Source organism: Mytilus californianus, unplaced genomic scaffold (genome assembly GCF_021869535.1).
Source record: "Mytilus californianus isolate M0D057914Y unplaced genomic scaffold, xbMytCali1.0.p SCAF_3, whole genome shotgun sequence".
Taxonomy (NCBI): Eukaryota; Metazoa; Mollusca; class Bivalvia; order Mytilida; family Mytilidae; genus Mytilus; species Mytilus californianus.
Window position 1 is genome coordinate 103,086,985 of NW_026262679.1, and position 22,831 is coordinate 103,109,815.

General features: G+C 32.1%; 1 protein-coding gene across 1 annotated transcript in view; it reads left to right on the forward strand.

Annotated features, from left to right (window-relative positions):
- LOC127735607 (Fanconi anemia group I protein-like) overlaps positions 1–14,846 on the forward strand; it is a 41,304-nt gene extending 26,458 nt beyond the window's left edge. Inside the window, exons 22-32 of the mRNA XM_052245832.1 lie at positions 1,867–2,030; positions 3,215–3,276; positions 4,187–4,355; positions 4,663–4,790; positions 6,419–6,581; positions 6,837–7,024; positions 7,446–7,562; positions 10,819–10,905; positions 12,444–12,539; positions 13,887–14,021; positions 14,319–14,846. Of these exons, the coding sequence (XP_052101792.1) occupies positions 1,867–2,030; positions 3,215–3,276; positions 4,187–4,355; positions 4,663–4,790; positions 6,419–6,581; positions 6,837–7,024; positions 7,446–7,562; positions 10,819–10,905; positions 12,444–12,539; positions 13,887–14,021; positions 14,319–14,459 (1,450 nt within the window). The 3' untranslated portion in view covers positions 14,460–14,846. The remainder of the gene's footprint in view (positions 1–1,866; positions 2,031–3,214; positions 3,277–4,186; positions 4,356–4,662; positions 4,791–6,418; positions 6,582–6,836; positions 7,025–7,445; positions 7,563–10,818; positions 10,906–12,443; positions 12,540–13,886; positions 14,022–14,318) is intronic.
- The last annotated feature ends 7,985 nt before the right edge of the window (positions 14,847–22,831 follow it).

Genomic DNA, 22,831 nt, shown 5'->3' on the forward strand with positions numbered 1-22,831 from the left:
TAATTTGTATGATTGTCAATGAGACAAACTTCCAGAGACCAAATTTGTTGAGGTTTGCAACCAGTAAAGTTTACAGATTGGCCTTCAACACAAAGCAATATCACCATATAGATAAAGATTTGATTGTAATTAAATTCTTCTTCCCCCCAAGGTTGACTTGGGAATAGAAATATTGTCACCATAGGTCTTCCTCCGACTGGCAGTAAAACCCTCGCCAGAGTGGGGCATTTGAATGACTGTGCGGGATGTATAAGTACACAGCCACGTCCGGTCAGAATGGGGACGTTAAATCTGATGCCTCATTTAGGGAGAGTGCCACACTCTTTGCACGTTAAGAACCCTTTGCAACAACTCTTTTCCTGTTGCAAGGCTGGATTTCTGTCCCTGTCTAATATACCCTCATTTTCCTGTGGCGGTCCAAATTTCACCGACCTTCGTCCCGGACGGACTCGGTTACAGGACCTACCCATTGTATTTATTGTTAATTTGTTCTCGTCCTGAACATGCATGAACTATTTGCCACTGGATGTTAAGCAACCAACAATCAATCAATCATATTAAACTCTTCAGCAAAGCATGATTATTAAGTGGAATGTATTAAAATGTTCCTTTTGTTTAATTAGTATATAGCATCTGGTGTGATGCATTTGAATACGTAGTAGTATAAATTGGTTAGTTTTTGAAGGACAATCCTTTATAGATTTTCATCTTGTTATATACACAAATATGTATAGTTGTACATAAAAGCTTGATACATTCATACATTTATTTGAAACAACATACCATTCTATATGTGACTGTCTCATGTCAGGAGCCTGTAGTTTACTGGTTGTTGTTGGTTCATGTCTCTCAAATTTGTTTTTCGTAAATTGTTTTGTTATGAATCAGACCGTTAGTTTTCTCAAATGAATTGTTTCATATTTTTCATGTCAGGGCCTTTTATAGCCGACTATACAGTATGAGTTTTCTCATTGTTGAAGGCTGTACGGTTGCCTATAATTGTATACATCCATTTCATTTAAACTTTAGTGGATAGTTGTTTCATTGGCAATCATACCACTTCTCCTTATTTTTATAATGCATCAATTATAACTGACATCAAACATGGATGTCTACCTGTTCAATGCTGTTGTACTATTTCATGTTCAGCTGGATCTTTATTTGAGCAGACTACACGAGAAGTTGTAGCCTTTGCTACTAGTTAACCATTTTTTGTACTTGAAACAGGGTGTCTGAGAACATATTTAGAAGCAAAGTAGGGTAATATAAGAAGTAGGATATGAGATCTATAAAAATATTGAAACACCAAAACACCAAAACGGTGTAAATTTCTGATCACTCCCTTGCATAAAATGCTTTTCATAGATTTTATTTTTTTAATATTACAAAAATAATATCGCTCGCTAGTAAAAAATACTTTCGCCTGCCAAAAATCAAACTTCGAAAAGAAAAAAAACAAATAAAAAATTTCGCTCTCTCTCTACCCTTTTTTTAAAGAGTCTGAAGAACTAGAAATTAATTTGGTGTGGCCTTATGTTAAGAATATGTGATACCTGTAGTAAGACCTTGATCTTAAGACTTTCTACATAATCAATCATTATCAGCAAGCATGAAAGTTTTCAGGTATTTGCCAGATATCCAGATTTTAACATTATTTACTCCTATATCATATATATATTACTATACAAAATATTGGCTTTTTCTTGATTTCTGGATTTTAGCATCTTCTATATTTTCACCCATGAATCAGTAAATCAGGAGAGACATTTTCAGCATGTGCACTCTTGTTTATTATTGTTACTAATATAAGCTTGACTACAAGTGTATGAAACAGAGATAAAATGGATTATCAATTGCTATTCCTAGATTATTTCTGAAATACTACACAGAGAATCAGAAGACAGGAGAGGAGGGAAGGAGAGACAGAGGGAAAGTATTGACAGGCTTATGTTTAGAGGGATTAACCAGTGTAATCACAATCATTTTACAACAGTTTTCTAACCAGCTGATGCAGTGTCTCTGTGACATAGGTATACTGCTAAACTGTTAAAGTTATTTGCCATATCACAATTTCTTAAAAAAAATTGACTCATATGACAACTAAAATTTGAGAAAATGATACTGTAAACCAACTTATTTTTTGTGATACTTTATTTAGCATAAAGCAATTGAGAGATGACTTTCTGACAATTTATATTCACTATTCAATAACATTATTAATGTATTTAATTTAGAAAAGATATATTTGTGACTATTTATACTCACCATTTTTTTCTACCCTGGAAAATTAGTTGGAAAACAGAAGTTGGAATTCAAGTATACATTAAACAACATTTCACTGATGTTTGAAATGAAGCAACTGCTTACATGTGGTATTTGTTTGACTTTGGGATGAAGAACAGCAATAAAAGCACTGTTCCTCTGTTTAAATTCTTAAAGTGTATGTGAAATTTTACTCTTTCCTATTATCAGGAGTCTATTTTCTAGGGTTCTGCATAGAAGAAATGTTATGGAAATTCTGAAATTTATACACACCCCATTACCAGCTATCTGTACAACAGATGCAATAGGTAACACAGATGAAAATCTGCTGTACACAATAGCGAAAACATTTGTTTTTAATAGCAATCAGGAACACAGATCCTGTTGTTTCTGCAGTAACGATAGCCAGTAGTAGGGTGTGTTATATATACTGTATGTAGAAATACTCTTATTGTCCAGAACATAAACAGTATAAATTGTAGACTATCTACATACATACATTTATACTACATTTTTAGGCAGTTTGTGCAGTCAAATTGCATTGACCTATATATTCATTTTTGATATACCGCCACTGATGGTATATCACCTTATGATTTTGTATTTATGACATCAATAAAGAATACAGGTTCACAGAATTTTTACACCATCCGCTTCATATTCAAAATGATTTTTTTTACCAATACTATTACCTGTAGAACTATTGTATGAGTTGCAGTATAAAGATAACCATGCAGTGTCCCGAAATATAGATTTTATTTGTACTCGGCTCAAAACAGGAAAGAAGTGCATGGCACAGTCTCACATTCTATCTGTTTCTAAGCCTTGTACAAATAATTTTATATTTTAAGACAATGTTTAGTTAATCTATATACATAAACACATATATCATACATCATGCACATAAGATATAAACATTACATATTTATTTTCTTTTATTTATTTCTCACAGCGGATACTGATAATCAAACAGATAAACAGGAAGTAATTTATGGCATCGTAAAGAAATGTCAGGTTTGTAGCATACCCATATTTACATTTTTATTATGCCTTACCTACAATAGTAGGGAGCATTATGTTTTCATTTCTGTGTGTTCTTTGGTCAGTGACCACATCAACTTGAAAATTAGTGCACATGCTCATTATAATGTAGAATGTTTGAAATATATGCAAAATAAAGGTTTTGATTCAGATTTCTTGGATGTGATAGTGTAATTCTTATGGACACTATATGAATAACACATAGCTGAGAGGGTGATAAAGCAGATTTTTACCCCGAGAAAACATTGTCAAATGAGGCAAAGCCAAGGTTGACAAAATATGACGTCTCGTACATAACAATCATCCATATTTAATAAAGCACACCATTGATCAAGCTTCTTCTTGAAAGTTAATAGAGTATTAGCCATGGGATAGAGTAAATTGTCTACCTCGAATTAACCAATCAAAATCTGGCATTTTGACATGAAGTATAATAAATATTGTTGTTTTATAATGAATTATAGTTATGTTGATGGAGTATTTTTTTGGGGAAGGTTACCCACTAATTTACATGTTCAACAAATTATCAATTTTTTAAAGGCTTGTTTGCAGACTTTGGCAAGTCAATAAAATCAAATATCAATGAATACAGAATTATCCTTAGTCCACGAAAATTGGTAGTCGTGGACAAGAAATAAATGAATTCACAGTACTCAATTTATGATAGTTTACTAAACCATAATCTTCATATTATCTTTGGTTTATGAAATGAAGTCTAGAATCCTTGATAGGGTTGAAAAATAAAGTAATGTAGACAATATTGATGTATTATATTGTGTCCTTGGTAAATTTTGGAAGTGAGAGGTGGGAAAGGGGTGTATATTTGAAGTTTATAAATGGTGATTAGACAAAAAATTGTTAAAACTCTTGAATTGTATTGCAGCGATTAACCATTAATATCTTGTCATCTACTGAAGAAGGAAAACACTGGAAAGAAGTTGCCTCCCTTTTAAATATTATCCATCAGTTATGTAAACAGATGACACACACCAGTGATCAGTATGACAAAGTTACTAACTGGATCCTCAAGTTATGTCAAGAACAAGAAATAGGTTAGTTCTTATATACAGTGAAATAAATTTAAAAAAAACATTGAATTAAAACAGTTTGTAGATTTCATATATATTTTGACTATAAAGACATTATTTAAATTTGAAAGATGTGGTAGTAAGCACTTGATAAGTCTTTGATTTAAGGTTATTATATTTTAACAAATTTGTGAAATGAGTATTTATTAGAAGCAGAGAGAGTATCTTCCTATTGTTTTCTTTGGTTTGCCCTGCTTTTGATTTGTTTAATCAGGCTAAAAAAAAATGGTTCAACATTATGTAAATTTATGTGTGTTGTCTTTTATTTTAGATGATTTACCAACATGTAAATTAATGTTATCAACATTGATTGATATGACACAACAGATGAAGAGTTGTTCCCCTTTGTTGAGAGAACTTTCCCAAGATATTCACAGTCAACTAGGAGACATTGATCAAGTGAGTGTGAAAAACCTATCAATATTTTCATTTTTTATAGTCTCGTAAAAAAGAGTGTTTTCAATTTTTTTATATATTTTCTATTTCATTAAAAAGAGCTTTGACATTTGCATCTCATTTAGATCAATTGATTTATTGATTGATTGATTGTAGGTGTTTAACTCGACTTTCAGCACACTTGGCTATATCATGGCAGCCATTTTTAGCTCACCTGCCCCAAAGGGCCAAGTGAGTTTTCTCATCACTTGGCGTCCGTCGTCGTCATCTGTTAACTTTTACAAAATCTTCTCCTCTGAAACTACTGGGCCAAATGTGTCTGTTGACCCCGCCTGCCAACCAAGATGGCCGACATGGCTAAAATAGAACATAAGGGTAAAATGCAAGTTTTGTCTATTATTTTGAAAACTTATAAATAAAGGAAATCTGACAAGGGCAGAAATGTTCAGAAATGTTGAGCTATACCAATTGTTCATACACGTTAAACTGTCAGACGACTTCTTATAGGAGTTATTGCCCTTAAATGATAAATTTTACCATTTTTTTTTTCATTTTTGCCTATTATGTTGAAAACTATAATAGATAGAGAGAAACTTTGAATTGCAAAAATGATCAGCAAGACAAGTTCTACAAATAAGTCTTATGGTTAAAATTGTCAGTTGAGTCCTTATTAGAGCTATTGCCCTTTGATGATGATTTTACTAATTTTTTACGTTTTTGCCTTAACTTTACTTAAATAAGCAAAAATGATCAGCAAGACAAGATCTACTAACAAGTCAAATTTTTCTGATTAAGTTAGTAGACTGTCACTCTTTATAGGAGTGATTGCCCTTAAATTAGGATTTTTTTTTTACCCTCTTGTGTTTTGAGCAAAAACTAAAGAAGAGAGAAACTAAACAGACTAAATGATCAGCAATACAAGATCAACAAAACAGAGATTTGTGACATGAATTCTATTCTTGTCTACAATGTTGGAGAGTGTCCTTTGTTAAATATGCATATAGACCAAGGTGATCGACACAGGCTCTTTAAAGCCTCTAGTTTATTGGTGTAGGAAACCAGAGTACCCTGAGGGAGCACCTACCTTTTGCAAGAAAACTGGAAATACTAGTCACTAAGCACCTTTCTAAAACTGGGTTTGAAACACACAACCTTAGTGTTGAAAGTCTAGTGATCACTGTAGATGAACTACTTATGGCACCAACCTCATTTTAGAGGTTAAAGGGGACTATAGGACAACCATCAACATCATGCTAAGTTCTCTGATATATTATGGCATGAACTGACTGTAACCAAGTCTTATGTAACTTGGTATATAGTTAAAGAGTTACATCTAGATGATTTACTTTATAGCTTTAATTGAAATTATTTAATGCTGGTGTTAGTTCTGTATATATTGAATAGGGAGTTATAGTCATGTATTTGAAATACTTTTTTTATGGAATTTTTTAGTAAATGTAAACCACAATAAGAAAGTATTCAGCTGAATGAAAAAAATCTGAATGATAGCTTGGTAGAAAATAATAAAACATTGTTTCCATGTCAGCTTTTTAACAAAAGTATGGTAATTGGTATCCTTAATATTGCATGAACCAATGGTGCTTAATGTTATGACTTTTGCTTTGCCATAGGAAGTTGAGGTTGAAGACAGAACACATTTTGCTCTTTTAACTCCAAGGTCAGCAGCTCCCATGGTAGTCCTCCTTGTTCTGAATCACATGGATAGAGACTTAGATGACACAGAATGGGTTGTCAATAGATTAAAGGCTGATATCCTTGCAGAGAGTGCCCTTGGTGAGTTCCTAGTACAAATAACAGAAAAGGAGTTACTTTGTTTAAGAAATTGTCAGTTTTAAATAATGAGAAATTTCAACAAAATTTATTATCAACCATAGCAATGGAATTTATACTTTTGCCATCAAAACATATTTGGTTTAATTCAAGGATTCAATTATTTGAGTTAACCACTCATTGAGTGTCCTAAAATATGACAGAACACCAAACGTTTAATTTTTTATTTCTCAAATTTTCAATCTGATGTACTTTTAGAAGATGATAATGGAGTTGATTTAACCCAGAGAGAGGGACGTGAAAAATCAGTATGTACAAGACTTTGTGTAATAGTAACAGCCTTTCATGAACTGGTACAGTCTGCCATACCTGTTGGCTCCTGTGCTGAGGTTATGATTAAAGTGGTTACCAGATTATTCACGACTATTACACTGCTTGTCAAGTTTGTAAGTCTTTTTAAAAAATATATTTTTAGTTTAATTGATTGATTTCAATGTGGAAAATAATGCTTAAGGATAAAGTAATCTTATTCATGGTGCTATGCATTATACAATGTCTGTTGTATGTCTATACTAACTTTATTTATTCTTTATGGGGAGGGGAATATTGTAATTTAGATATTTGCGAAATGTACAATGTAACAAGTTCCAAAAAAAATTGGAATATTAACATATTGTTTCATGTAAGCTTGTGAAGTAGTTTTTGTCTATGTGTTGTTTTTATTTTTTTTATTTTCTTTATGTAACTTAAAAACCAAGATATTAACAGAATATAATTTGTATATTCATTTCATCTCTTATTTTGAATATAATTCCACACAGAACTTTGATAATACAAAAAATGTAAAATTAAAACATTTATTTTTAGTATTTAAGTCTGTACAGCAGCAAAGCAGGACACATTTCAGGAAGATTTGAAAAGTTGATAAAACTTATAGGTACTACCCTCACACCTTATGTGTATTCCATGATTACATACATTCAGGTAAGTCAAAGAATTACTATGAAGTTTTTACATTTTTTACACTGCATTTGTTCATTCACTAAGGTCTATAAATGTGGGTATAGTGAATATTATTAGAATTTACATTTTTTATTCTATGTCAGATGTATGAATTTTGAGCTGACCTAAAATCTAAGATGGTCTCCACCATAGATCATAATTATACCCCATGCAATGGAGTTGATGAGTGGAAGCCTTCATAAATATTTGAAAAGTAGGACACTTTTCTGGAGACAAGATTGACCCACATATATTAATTAGGCCTGAACTATATCTTAGCTTAGTAATGGTCCTTTTATAAACTCTTCTTTCGTATGAAAACAGAAGTTAATATTTAAGCAAGAAATGGTATTCTCAGTGAGATACTAAAGAACTCATGGATTTTTCTAGCATTCCACAGGGTCCGGTATTCTAACCCATTCCCAATGGCAAATACCCTACATTTTTCCCAATTTTGGGAGCAAAATTCCCAAACGATCTCAAAATTTATTTTCATCTTTATTATTCACGACAGCCAACTGCTAGCTTTATGCCGAAAATCGCCAACAAATAATGTGTAAATCCGAGTAAAATCCTACCTGACTGACAAAAACAACATTGAAAAACAACGGATGTCATAAACCGGAAATGAAGACAATTACAATACGGGGTCAGATTCCGGGGGCGGATAAGGGTAATTCCGGGTTTGCCGATCAAATACAATAAAAAAATAACAATTCCAGGCCGGTGACAAAATACATGTTGATGATGAAATATAAACACTAGAATTGAAAACCAAAAGATATATGGAAAAAAAAAGAAAAATCAGGAAATATTTTATACACAAACTCAAAATTACTTTTAGTTCACAAATTTTCATGTCAAAATCCAATTAAATCATATAAATGTGACAGTAATTTTCCTAATCATTAATAAATGTTGATATTACATGTAGATGTTTTTATAGTGTAAACATATAACTACAATTCCAACAGGTAATTTCTTCTCAATTATGAAAGGCCAGTAAAATTCTGGAAGTTTCTTACTTTATTTTCACAATAAAAGATAACTTTTAATGAACTTAACACACTAAAACTCAAATCTGGTATATTTGCTGTTTTCCCAATTTCATTGAAAAGCGCGTGAAAAAATTCCCCAAACTGGCCAGGGTCCTTTTTCCCAAAATACCCAGAAAAACCCCTGGAACTGATATATTTGGATACCAGTTGTGTTTAGAAAATCACATACAACATATTTTACAAAATTAATTTAGTGTCAGTTAGGAAAGTGCTGCTTTCAAGCAATATCTTTGATTATGTTTTATTAAAATAATGTGTTCTTTACTGTACATGCAGTCAGCCCTGTTATTGACTAACACTTACATACTAATTAGCCAAACCAGCTTAAAATGGACTATACAATAAATCAAATCTGAACTGGAATATATATTTTAAAGCAAGCCAGATCTAAAGGGAGGAAGAATATGTTAAGAAAATGAATGAAAATAGTCATATTTATGTTTTCTTTAAATTTTATATTTTCATTCATTTTTGTCGAGCCTGCGACTTTTGTCGCAGAAAGCTTGACATAGGGATAGTGATCCGGCGGCGGCGGCGTTAGCTAACTTCTTAAAAGCTTTATATTTTAGAAGGTGGAAGGTCTGGATGCTTCATACTTTGTATATGGATGCCTCATGTTACGAAGTTTCCATCAGTCACATGTCCAATGTCCTTGACCTCATTTTCATGGTTCAGTGACTACTTGAAAAAAAAGTTAAGATTTTTTGTAATGTTAAATTCTCTCTTATCATAAGTAATAGGATAACTATATTTGGTATGTGCGTACCTTGCAAGGTCCTCATGCCCGTCAGACAGTTTTCACTTGACCTCAACCTCATTTCATGGATCAGTGAACAAGGTTAAGTTTTGGTGGTCAAGTCCATATCTCAGATACTATAAGCAATAGGTCTAGTATATTCGGTGTATGGAAGGACTGTAAGGTGTCATCTGACCTTGACCTCATTTTCATGGTTCAGTGGTTATAGTTAAGTTTTTGTGTTTTGGTCTGTTTTTCTTATACTGTATGCAATAGGTCTTCTATATTTGGTGTATGGAATGATTGTAAGGTGTACATGTCTAGCGGGCAGGTGTCATCTGACCTTGACCTCATTTTCATGATTCAGTGGTTATAGTTAAGTTTTTGTGTTTTGGTCTGTTTTTCTTATACTGTATGCAATAGGTCTTCTACATTTGGTGTATGGAATGATTGTAAGGTGTACATGTCTAGCGGGCAGGTGTCATCTGACCTTGACCTCATTTTCATGGTTCAGTGGTCAAAGTTAAGTTTTTGAGTTTTGGTCTTTTTTTCTAATACTTTATGCAATATTTCAACTATATTTGGTGTATGGAAATATTTTATGATCTATTTGTCAGTCACGCAGGTTTTATTTGACCTTGACCTCATTTTCAAGGTTCATTGCTCAGTGTTAAGTTTTTGTGTTTTGGTCTGTTTTTCTTAAACTATAAGCAATAGGTCAACTGTATTTGTTGTATGGAAGAATTGTTAGCTGTACATGTCTGCCTAGCATGGTTCATCTGACATTGACCTCATTTTCATGGCTCATTGGTCAATGTTTAGTTTACTTGGTTAATGTTAATTTTATGTGACTGTTGTAATAAAGCTTTATATTTAGGACTATCAACATAATATCAATGATTAGTAAAGAAGGCGAGACATTTCAGCGTGTGCACTCTTGTTAAAACATTAATATGACTATCACAAGAGGGGAGTGCTGTAGATTGAAAATTATAAACTAACAGAATAGTATATACAGTCGACTAATTTGAAAAATAATTGAATCAAAGAACATGTCCTGCTATAGTAAAAGTCTTATGTTAAGCTATTGTCTCAATTGCCACTGCTTTTTCCAGACAAGGAAAGGGTAATGTTAAAAAATGTGGAAAAAAACCCAGTAAAATCAGTAAAATGGCCTTAACAGTAACTACATTTAACATGATCTGTCTTTATAGACCACAGAAAATCAGTAACTACATTTAACATGATCTGTGTTTATAGACCACAGAAAATCAGTAACTACATTTAACATGATCTGTCTTTATAGACCACAGAAAATCAGTAACTACATTTAACATGATCTGTCTTTATAGACCACAGAAAATCAGTAACTACATTTAACATGATCTGTCTTTATAGACCACAGAAAATCAGTAACTACATTTAACATGATCTGTCTTTATAGACCACAGAAAATGAACAATTACAACAAACCATGGATAAGGGAAAAAAGGATAAGAAAAAGAAGACAGCTGCTGCCAAAGCTGGAAGTGTAAGTTACAATCAAAATTATAAACATATTAACCAATGTGTCTTGCAACCAATCATTTTAGCAATTTATATAAAGATATTTGAACAATGTCAGGTGCTGAGGTTTATATTGCTCTGATTAAATAACTTGTTTCAGGTGACTATCAATGCTTTATTGCTTGAGTGTGATACTATCTGAAATGATTTTCTTATAGATTATATTATGGATGTGATGCTATCATTTCTTAAAACAAGATGGTGTTTCAAACTTCCCTTTTTACCAGGATTCTTTAAGAAATTTATGGGGAGAACACTAAGTCTATCATAGATTTAATTGAGCAGTTTGGTTTTGAAATTTTTTTTTTAAGAGCTCTTTATAAAAGCAAAATGGAATGGACCCCCTACAAGAAAATTTATTAACACATGCTTGTTTTCATTTGTGGTGGGTACAAAGTTCTTAAATATTATAACAGCCATATGGTTTTCAAACTAGAAGGGCTTCGTGGCCCTAGTGTGATGGGGATATTACCTAGCTTTACCCAGACATAATGTAAAACACTTAAGTTTGAATTGAGGTTTTCCATGTTTTAAAAAAAATAGTTAATGTCTTAATAATAGTTTCAGTGAGTTAAATTGTTTTTAGTTTTTTCAATTCTTCATGAAAACTTTGATAGTGATAAAATCAAAATTTAAAAATTATTGTGATATATAAAAATAAGGAGATGTGGTATGATTGCCAATAAAACAACTAGCCACTAGAGTTCAAATGACGAAGATAAAAGCAATTATAGGTCACTGTACAGCCTTCAACAATGAGAAAAATCTCATACCCTATAGTCAGCTAAATAAAAGGCCTGACATGAAAAATGTGAAACAATTCAAACAAGAAAATTTTGAACCTAATTTATACAATACAATTCATGAAAAAAACAAATATGACAGATATGAACCAATGTCAACCACTGAATTATAGGCTCCTGACTTGGGACAAGCACATAAAGAATATGGTGGGGTTAAACATATTTTTGAGCGCTCAACCCTCACACTAACCAGGGACAATGGTGTTACAGCACAACAAAATGCCTTGATAGATATCGAAGATACAAACTAAAAATCAGTTGCAAATGGCTAACTCAATAAATTGGTATGAAGCACAAATAATCCAACTAACATAAAAACAATAGACACAAAGCACTGATATATCAATACTAGCAGTTACTGAAAGCTAATTTAAAGCCAGTTACAACTAATAAATTATTCATTTTTTCCCAGACCAAATTATCAATTAGTACACATCCAATGTATTTAGTGTAAGGATGTCATAAACAGTCTGAGAAAAAACATGACCTTGTGCAATGTCAAAATATAAGTAAACAGTTTCAACATAATTTAGGATCATGAGTACTTATATCTTTACATATAAAGAAATTTATATTTAGTTATTTTTTAATTTATCAAAAACAAAATCAATGTAAGTACCGATAAAGACAATACACCGTTTTTAAGTACAAGATATCCGGTAAAGATATTTGAATCATCATTGATTTATTGCATTTACAGGCAAAAGTAATGAAACAATCTAGAACGGTTCCTAACTTGATATTTGCTATAGAAACATTCGAGAAGTTCCTTATACAGCTCACTAAGAAGTCAAAGGTTAGTATATTTATCTTAGAAACTATTCAATGTGTAGGCAAAATTTCTTGACTATAAACTTTGTGTTTATGATAGTTTAGAGTATTTTGGAAAAGCCTGTTTGTCCAAACATTGTAAATTAATTGTTTGAGGGATTTTGATAATGAATGAGTGCAGTTAAGGTTAGAATTAAGACAATAGTTAAACACTTTTACATTTAAGGAAAAAAATGCAACACATTCTTATTGACTCAGTATTTTATATGATGCATTCATTGTAGGACATCAAGCATTTCAGAGTCAAAGGTTATCAAATACTATTGCAGATAAAACGACACAAAATCCCAAAAGATATTTAACAGTCTTAAACAATAGGCTGTGTTAAACCATATGTTTAGCTATAAATTTGTGCAAGTCTAGATTGATTGATTGATAGTTGCTTGCTCAATGACCAATGTAAAGGTCTAGACAAGTGGAGAACAGAGACTATTAAACAAATTGTCATCCAAACATAAAAAACATTACAAAAACATTAAGATGAGATTCCTGGTTTGGGACAGACACATATGTGTAAGAGTTTAACAGTATGATAACTGTAACCACTGGATAGAAACTATTCTTACTTAACTTTAAGGTTTGTAATTCATTTTAAGAGGAATCACTGACACTAAGTAGATGATGTTTAGTATGCAGTTGTATTAGCATTAACAAAATCTCATTTCTATTGAGATTATTTGGCCCTAACCCCCTCATTCATGGTCCAGCGACGTTGAAACTTTTCCATAGTTTACATGTTAACATGTAGCCATTGTATTTAATGATCAAAATTACACACAGGTGAGACATATCTTTGTGTCAGTATTTTTTTTATGCCCCACTGTCACTGTAGGGGCATTAAGTGTTACCATCCTCTGTCCGTATGTACATCCCAAAATTGGTTTCCGTTCTCTGACTTTAGTTTGCCTCTACCAAATGTTATGAAACTTATACACAATGCTTATTACCACAAAACGCAGACCAAGTTAGAATTTGGGTATCATCACTGTTACCATTTTCGAGTTATGCCCCTTTATAAAATTATATGCAAGTGGAGGCATCATCTGTATCCCATGAACACATTCTCCATTTATTTGACTTTCACTTAACTTAAATGATTTTTTTATAATTGAAAGGTTTAAGTTTTGCTTATTTGAACTTGTCATAAGTGATTCTGTAACATTCTACTTTCAATAATTGGAATGGTTACTACAAGCTATAAAAGAGAGAAATAAATCACTCAATCTATTCTGTATATGACTTAATAAACTTGCAGTGTTTAGATTCATTTAAAAAAAACATCTATGATTTTTCTAAAAAAAAAAATTCTTAGGTAAATTTGATGGAGCACATGAAACACAGTACATCAAGAGATTTCCGTATCAATGTGGCAGCCTTGCAGGAAGCCTCTGGAAGTGAAGAAGAAGAAGATGAGGAGGAAGAGGAAGCAGATGAAACACAAAAAGAGGTAACAACTCTAATTTTCTTATTTCCAATGTAAAACTTGAAAATTTCTAAAAAAAGAAGTCTGTGCCAGCAGTAATATTAGATATTTTCAGAGACCCACAAAATCTTTCATTATACTTTTTTCTTCAAACTACTGTGGTACTTTACATCTGTATTCATTATGCTGCATTTCTGAAGAAGTGTTAAATGTAAAAAAAAAAAAAGAGCTTTTAATAGATATATTTTGATGAAAACATACATGTTGATTGAACATTTGTATTCTGACCTCATAATCATTTGCACTGGTGATTTATTCCAGCAACCAATGGAAATTATAAGTGATGAAGAAACTGATGAAAACCAAGAACCTCCAAACAAAAAAGTTTGTAAAGAGACCGAGGAACCATCAAAGAAAGGAAAACTATCTACAAAAGGAAAGAAAAATGTGAAAGTTACCTAATTATTTTATTAAAATAAACTTTCAATTCTCATTAGAAAAGAGTTAGGTCAATGTAAACTGAATATATACATGTATGAAAACTGTCACAGGAATCATCATTCAATCATTCATCATAGGAATGAAAAGTTTGTGTAAGCTACCAAATTCAGTTGTTCATGCTAGAATTCATTAAAACAAATCACAGCAAAAAACCTATAACCATGTGTCATTTTGAATATAAAATGCTAAGTTATGAGTTTTAGCCTATAGAACACTTGTTGATAATGTGCAATCTCATATCTTTGTTTTATTGTTTGTTGTGAACTCATAAGATTTAAAATATTCATGAAATTATATATACTCATTGTTTTACATAAAACTGTATGTAATAATACTATCATAAACTCATGTGTTGTTATGTTTCTGTGCCTTGGACTCCATCATCAGGATGAAACCAGTCTATAAAATCATACTTTAATCATTCAAAAATCAAGTGATGATAATATGTGTTAAGGTTCATATCAAAGAATTTTCTGATAATGTAAATTTTCTTACAGTTTCCTTATCTTATGATAGTTTTTTTGTTGATTTAATCTGTATCATTGGTACATAAAAATCAATTGTCAAGTTTTACTGTCATCTGAACAGAAACTTAAAATATTTATTTAAGGGGTACAGAACACCTAAGGGAGTTAACTCTTTTACAAATCAGCTGAAAGGTTTAATCCTTATTCTACTAGTGAAGAGAAACCAAGCTTATCAATGATGAAAATTAGTGTTAGTCAAACTGCTATATATCCAATAAAATTATTCTTTTAAATTGTGTGGTTCAAATTTCTTGAAATTTTATATTTTTGTCAACAGGTCAAAGTAAATATTTTGTGAAAATTTTATGAAAATTAAACAAGCCAAATCTATTTTAGTCATAATGTTGGGTACAAACTTAATTGTGATACCATTTGTAATTTAAAAAAAAAATTAATTTCCAAACTAAAATTGCATGAAGGTTAACAGGAATATAAAAAATCTGATATAAAGGCATTGAAAACAAAATCAGCTCAGAAAAAAAAATTACATCTTGAAACACTCTGTTTATGGTAGCTTTAACACTCTGTTTATGGTAGCTTTAAAAAAAAAAAAAACATATTTTTTTACAAGGTAGTCAATTGACTCTGACTACATATAAACAGAAAACCATTGTCTCATTTGTGCAGTATTAATTCAAATCAATTAAGATACACTATCTATAGATAGCTTTTGGTCTTTTTATGCCCCCTCCATAGCTGAGAGGGCATTATTAGTTGTTACCCTTGCCTGTACGTCACCAAAATTGGTTTCCATTCTCTTACTTTAGTTTGCCTCAACCAAATATTATAAAACTTATACACAATGCTTATTACCACAAAACACAGATCAAATTGGGTGGCCTCACTTTAACCGTTCTTGAGTTATGCCCTTTATAAATGGAAAAATTGTAAAATCTGTGGTTTCTGTTCTCTCACTTTAGTTTTCCTCAACCAAATGTTATGAAACTTATACACAATGCTTATAATCACAAAACGGTCTTAACTATGTGAATCCTGCATCTTTATGTGGTTGACTCGTGTATATTTACAAATGGTCCATAGACACATTCTCAGTGTCACATGTCCTTGACATTATTTTCACTAAAGCCTACGTTAGGTTTTGTCTGTAAGTCAGTTTCTTGGTATCTGTGAAAAAGTGGTCTACTATACTTGTAAAGATTCATTGCGAGGTGTACATATGAATAAAAACAAGGAGTGGTATAATTGCCAGTGAGACAATGATCAAATAACATGTGCGGTCACATTCTCAGATATTTTAAGTAATAGGTCAACTTTCTTTCAACTGACCTTTTCATGGTAATAAGTACATGGTTAATTTTTTTTAGCTTATATCTCTTTCTCAGTTGCTACTTAGTAACAAACATTGCTTGATCAATTTAGCAAGGTGCTTATCTCAAAGACTGTCAACATTTTATTCTATTTTGGAGGCAAGCATTTTGGTGTGTGATTTCTGTTTTTCAGTAACTTTCATTATTATTAATTCACCGCATAACACTGGCTTGTAGTACTGAAAGTGTTCAACAGAAAAAGAGAAATAGATTTCTTTCAAGTACAAGGATCAAGAAGAGACTTTTTGTCTCTTTTCATAGGTATGCTCTTTCCGGTGGAGGCGTCAACAATGTATTAGTTTGTGATTAGGTCTAGTTTATGGTGAACCACTAGTGGTAGGTCAATGATATTTGGTATGCAGTTGTATTAGCATTGGCACATTTCATTTCCATGGAGATTATTTGGCCCTGCTTCCTCAGTCATGGTCTATTGACTTTGAAACTTTGGCTTAGTTTAAATGTATTAGTTTGTGATTAGGTCAGTTTATGGGGAACTACTAGTGGTAGGTCAATGATATTTGGTATGCAGTTGTATAAGCATTGGCACATCTCATTTCCATGGAGATTATTTGGCCCCGTCCCCTCAGTCATGGTCTATTGACTGAAACTTTGGCTTAGTTTACATGTATTAGTTTGTGATTAGGTCAGTTTAAGGGGAATCATTAGTGGTAGGCCAATGTTAATTGATATGCAGTTGTATAAGCATAAGCACATCTCATTTCCATGGAGAATATTTGGCCCCACCCCCTCAGTCATGGTCTATTGACTTTGAAACTTTTGCTAAGTTTACATGTACAATGTATTAGTTTGTGTTAAGATTAGTTTAAGATGAACTGCAAATGTTAAGTCCATGATATTTGGTATGCAAATGTATTGGCATTTGAAAGTCTTGTTTCCATGGAGATTATATAGCCCCACCCCCTCATCATGGTTCATTGACTTTGAAACTTTTACATAGTTTAGGTTTGTTTAAAGGGAATGACTTATGATAAGTCAATGGTATTTGGTATGCAGTTGTATTACGATAGCATTGGCACATCTCATTTTCATGAAGATTGTTTAGCCGTGTACCTTCAGTATTGGTTCATTGACTTTGAATATTTGCATAACTGCATAACTTACATGTTAAAGTATTGCTATTTTAATTTCAATATTTGCATTATCAAAATTACAAAAAAAGGCGAGACATATCTCTGTGTTAACAGTTTATTGTATACAGCTTTCATATTTTAATAAGTTTTAAAAGTTGAGATCTCACCTCTAGTCTTTGTTAGTCTTGTGTGTTTTTATGATTTTGGTTCATTTGTATGTTTTGGAGTCTGAACTAGTATACATTATTGTACTGGAAGTGTGATGAGATGGTTGAAGCTGTAAATTTTCTCCTTGACAGCATCTATGAATGTTTTGGCAAGGAAGTTTATTGATAGGCTGTAGGTACAATGTATTCGTATGGGCATCAAATTCACCCCTTATAAAAGCAGACTTGTTCCTGTATTTTTATAAATCACAGTTTATGGCCACACTCAGTAAAGATCTGTCTAAATTACATTTTATTGATAAAGAACTCTCTAAATATACTGCCAAAATTTACCCAAAGGAACATTCTTTAAATAAATAAATACTGTCCTTTCTTAGATTTAGATATTCCTGTTTTCAGGAAACTCTACACACAAAAATTTACAACAAAAGGGATGATTTTCCATTCCCTATTGTTAATATTCCTTTGTCCTCATCTAACAGTGTTTATATATCCCAACTCATTCGCTATGCTTATGTATTTAGTGACATTTTGGATTTCAATGAATGCAATCTGTGTATTACTGATAAATTATTAATTTGAGGATTTCATTACCACAAATTATTAACCTGTAAAATTCTTTCATAGATACAAAGATTTGGTTTGGAAGTTAGGTTGTACCTGTAGAAAGCTTATTACAAACAAGATGGCACATCCTTATTTGATTTATAGAGCCCAAAAATTTAGATAGGATCTAGGTAAACTTTTCAATGCTTTAAATAAACTTATTCTAAAAGGTTACCAATTTAACACTGTAATTAGATCTTTAAATATTGTTTTTGTCTCGCCTGCGACAAAAGTCGCGGAAAGCGAGACATAGGGATTGCTTTTCAGGTGACGGCTGCGACGGTGGCGTCAACAATTGTTAAGTTTTCTACTTAAGTTAGTTTGATAGGAACTAATTGTGATAGATCATTGATATTTAATATAAAGCTGCATTACTATCAGTACATATCAGTTTGACGACTATTTTGAGGCCCAACCCCTGATTCATGGTCGTCAGTGGTGTAGCTAGGCCATTATTAAAGTGTACATCCGAACCTCATGGAGGGTTTTAGGTCCCCATAGCTGATCCAGGGCAGAAGACACCCCACCCCCGCCCCCCGCCCCAGGAGTTCACTCGTTATTGAGAAAGATATACCAATATCTGTCATTAAAAACTCATCAATAACAACATACTTGGTTGGTTAAGAACAAACTTTACGACAAAAGAGATGATTTCAGCCTCCAATTGTAAATTTTTCTTTTCTATATAGCAACATTCCAGCAGGCAGTGACTTTGAATTAATAAGCAATTCTCAATGTTAAGTTTTCTGCTTGAGTTAGTTTGATAGGATCTACTTGTGATAGATATTTTGTATGAAGTTGCATTACTATCAGTTCATATCAGTTTGACGACTATTTTGAGACCCTGCCCCCTTGGACATGATCCAGTGATTTTGAATTAATTAGCCATTTTCAATGTTAAGTTTTCTGCTTTAGTTATTTTGATAGGATCTACTTGTGATAGATCATTGATATTTAATAAAAAGTTGCATAACTATCAGTGCATCTCAGTTTGTCGACCATTTCTAGGCCCTGCCAACGAGATCATGGTCCACCAACTTTGAATTAATTAGCAATGTTGCTGTCCATCAGATTGTCTTTTTCTGAATTTTATACGGACAGGTGAGACATGTCTCTGTGTCAACAATTTATTTATATTGGTGTAAATATTGAATTTGTTCACCATATTTAATTTCAATTTCATTTTTTTCATTTAATTAAAACACAACTAAATAGTATTGATATTATACATTTACTATTCTACATTTTGTTGATACATGTATCTATATTTTGGCAATGCACAAGATCATGTTTTTGTGTTCAGATATGTACTTTGTGTCTTTTAGTGTTTTTGTAAGTTTTTTTTTTTTGTATCGATCTGAAGAGTTAAGCTCTTTTCAACTGATTTTTGTCTAGCCTGCAAAATTCACGGAAGGCGAGACATATGTGTTGCTTTTCTGGGGATGACAATGTCATCTTAGGCGTCAACAATTGTAAAGTTTTCTGCTTAAGTCAGTTTGATAGGAACTACTTGTGATAGACCAATGATATTTCCTATAAAGTTACATTACTTTCAGTACATATCAGTTTGATGACTATTTTGAGGCGCTGCCCCTAGGTTTTTTAATATAAAGTTGCATAACTATCATTTGCTGAAATGATCTGTCAAACGACTTTTAGTTAATTAACAATGTTGCTGCCCATCAGAATATCTTTTTCTGATTATTCTGCCAACAGGCGAGACATATCTCTGTGACAACAGTTTATTATAGTTATTGTTTTGTTGTGCTGTTGCCCCACTGTCCCAGGTTAGGGGAGGGTTTGGAGCATACTAACATGGTTAACCGCGACACATTCTGTATGTGTCTGTCCCAAGTCAGGAGCCTGTAATTTAGTGATTTTAGTTTGTTGCTGCATATGATATTTGGGTTTTTTTTATTGTTTTTATTCATAAATCAGACTGTTAGTTTTCTCATTTGAATTATTTTATATTTGTCATTTCAGGCCTTTTATAGCTTGCTATGTGGTATAATGGGTTTTGCTCATTGTATGCTGTACAGTGACCTATAGTTGCTAACTTCTAAGTTTCTTGTGGAGAGTTGTCTCATTGGCAGTCATACCACATCTTGTTTTTATATTGCCATAATTGCCAAAAAAGTAAAATTAGAGTAAAATGCAAGTAAATATCTTAAAAAAATAGACATTAGGTACAAAAAGTCTGACAATGGCTAAAATTCCAGAATATCAAGATCTATCTTATCTCCATTGATATAAAAAAAAAACAGACCACTCCTCAGGAAAAATTACCCTTATATACTTTTTGTCAGAGATTTTGCCATGACAGAATTATATGCTTATAATAAATAAGACAAACTGTAAATGGCAAAAATGATCATCAATACAAAATGTACAAAAAGTGCTATTATAACTGAAACCATCTACTTACTCCTAATAAAAATTATTGCCCTTAAAGTTGATGGAGGGATTTACCAATAGAAGCATTTTAGCCTATTAACTTGAAACTATTACCAAAAGACCAGCACTGAACAGCTGAAATGATCAGTAAAACACAATACCCATCAGTTATTGCCCTCAAATGACTAATTATAGCATTCCTGCCTATTTACTTTAAACTATTTCAAACAAACAGATGTCCTGAATATGCATGAAATATTTGCCACTGGACTTTACACAACAATCAATCAGGCATAAAAACAAATTGCAAACATCAAAAATGATCAATCATACAAGATCTACAAAATACCAGGATAACTAAAACCATCAATTGATTTCTTGGAGGAGTTATTGCCTTTAAATGTCTAATTTGATAAATGTTTTCATTTCTCATTATTACTTTGAAAGAAACTGCAAACAGTAAATTTAAATGATTAGTAATACAAGATCAGCTGATTTACAGAAATGCCAATGTGATTTAGAATGTCAATTTATTCCTTAAAGGAGTAATGTCCCCTAAAATACAATCGTTTTGCCAATTACAACATTTCTTTTTTTTTCTTGAAAATTATTACAGATAAGCAAGATTTGAAGGCAGACAAACTGAACAGGATAAACGATCAGCAATACAAAATATATTCAGAAAATGCCAAAATAACCATCAATTGACTCCTTGTTAAGTTGTCGGAGTTATTGCTTTGAAAAAGACGATTTTTTTAACAATAGAAACATTTTTACTTATTTATCTTAAAAACTATAAAAGACAGACTGTAAACAGCAAAAAATATCAGCAATACAACGGCTGCTAAATGCCAATATATCCGCTAAATGAGAAAAAATAATACAAGATCAGCTAATTTACAGAAATGCCAATGTGATTTAAACTGTCAATTTATTCCTTAAAGGAGTAATTTCCCCTAAAATACAATTGTTCTTACAGGAGTTATTGGACTTAAAAGACGAAAAATACCAATAAAGCATTTTTGCCTATTGTCAACTTTTACACAAATACCGATATAAGATCTACAAAAATACCTATCTGGTTGAAACATCAATCGATTCATTAGAGGAGTTATTCCCCTTAAATGACAAATGATTTTAGTTTGTAATTTAAATTACAGTGTTCAGACCAACTTGGACGCCATAACGAAAAATAGATGAGAAGGTTAAATGGAAATTGCCTAATATCTTAAAAATGTTGTAGACAGGGAAAATGCTTATTCCGCGTAAATCATAAAAAAAATCAGAATTTTTTTTATTGGATTTATTCAAATTATTGCCTTTAATGAATGTTGATCATTTTAGATAGTATCTTGAAAATAATCATGGATTTAAACTGTGAACAGCAAAATTGATTACAGCCTGTAAAGGCAAATTGAGATCTACAATCATTTCATTTTTTGTGAAATATTTGGTGATTGCATAGCGGGCCAATTGATGCATGGTGATGGTGGTGTTTCATAAGTTATCCCGATTTTTCACGTAAATCAATTTAAAATATGTTAACTGGACGAGCCCATTGGGGCCTCTATCTTTTAACAGCACCAACTTTATTTGTTATAAGTGGACATCGCTAAGTAAAATTTTCCTTCAGCCAGGGACGAGCAGGCTGACTTAATCTCATGGTTCAGTGATCATGTGTCAACGGATACTTGATAGGCCTACTGAATAAGATGTATGGAATGATTATAATGCTACATTACTAAAAATCATTTTGAGGTGATGAGGCAATTTTTATCGATTACTATAAGTAATAGATTGCATATATCATACCTATAGAATGATTGTAAGGTGACTATGTCTGTCTACAGGGTTCATCTGACCTCATTTTTATGATGGTTAATTTGAAATGTAATATTTTGTGATAAGGTCAATTTTTCAATCACAAACCCACAAGGGTTGACTGGGGTATAGGAATGATGGTCTTCTTCCGACCAGCAGTAAAACGCTTGACAAAGTGGGGTGTCCGTTTGGCTTTGCGGGATGTATAAATTCGAATTCACGCCCGGTCAGAATGGGGACGTTAAATCTAATTCCTTGTGTAGCCGAGAAGGTGTCACGCTCTCTGCACGTTAAGAACCCTTGCAACAACTCCTTAAGGGGTCCGTATGTGGCCTTTGCGAGGCTAAATTTCTGTCCCTATCCTTTATATCCTCATTTTCCAGTGGCATTCCAAATTTC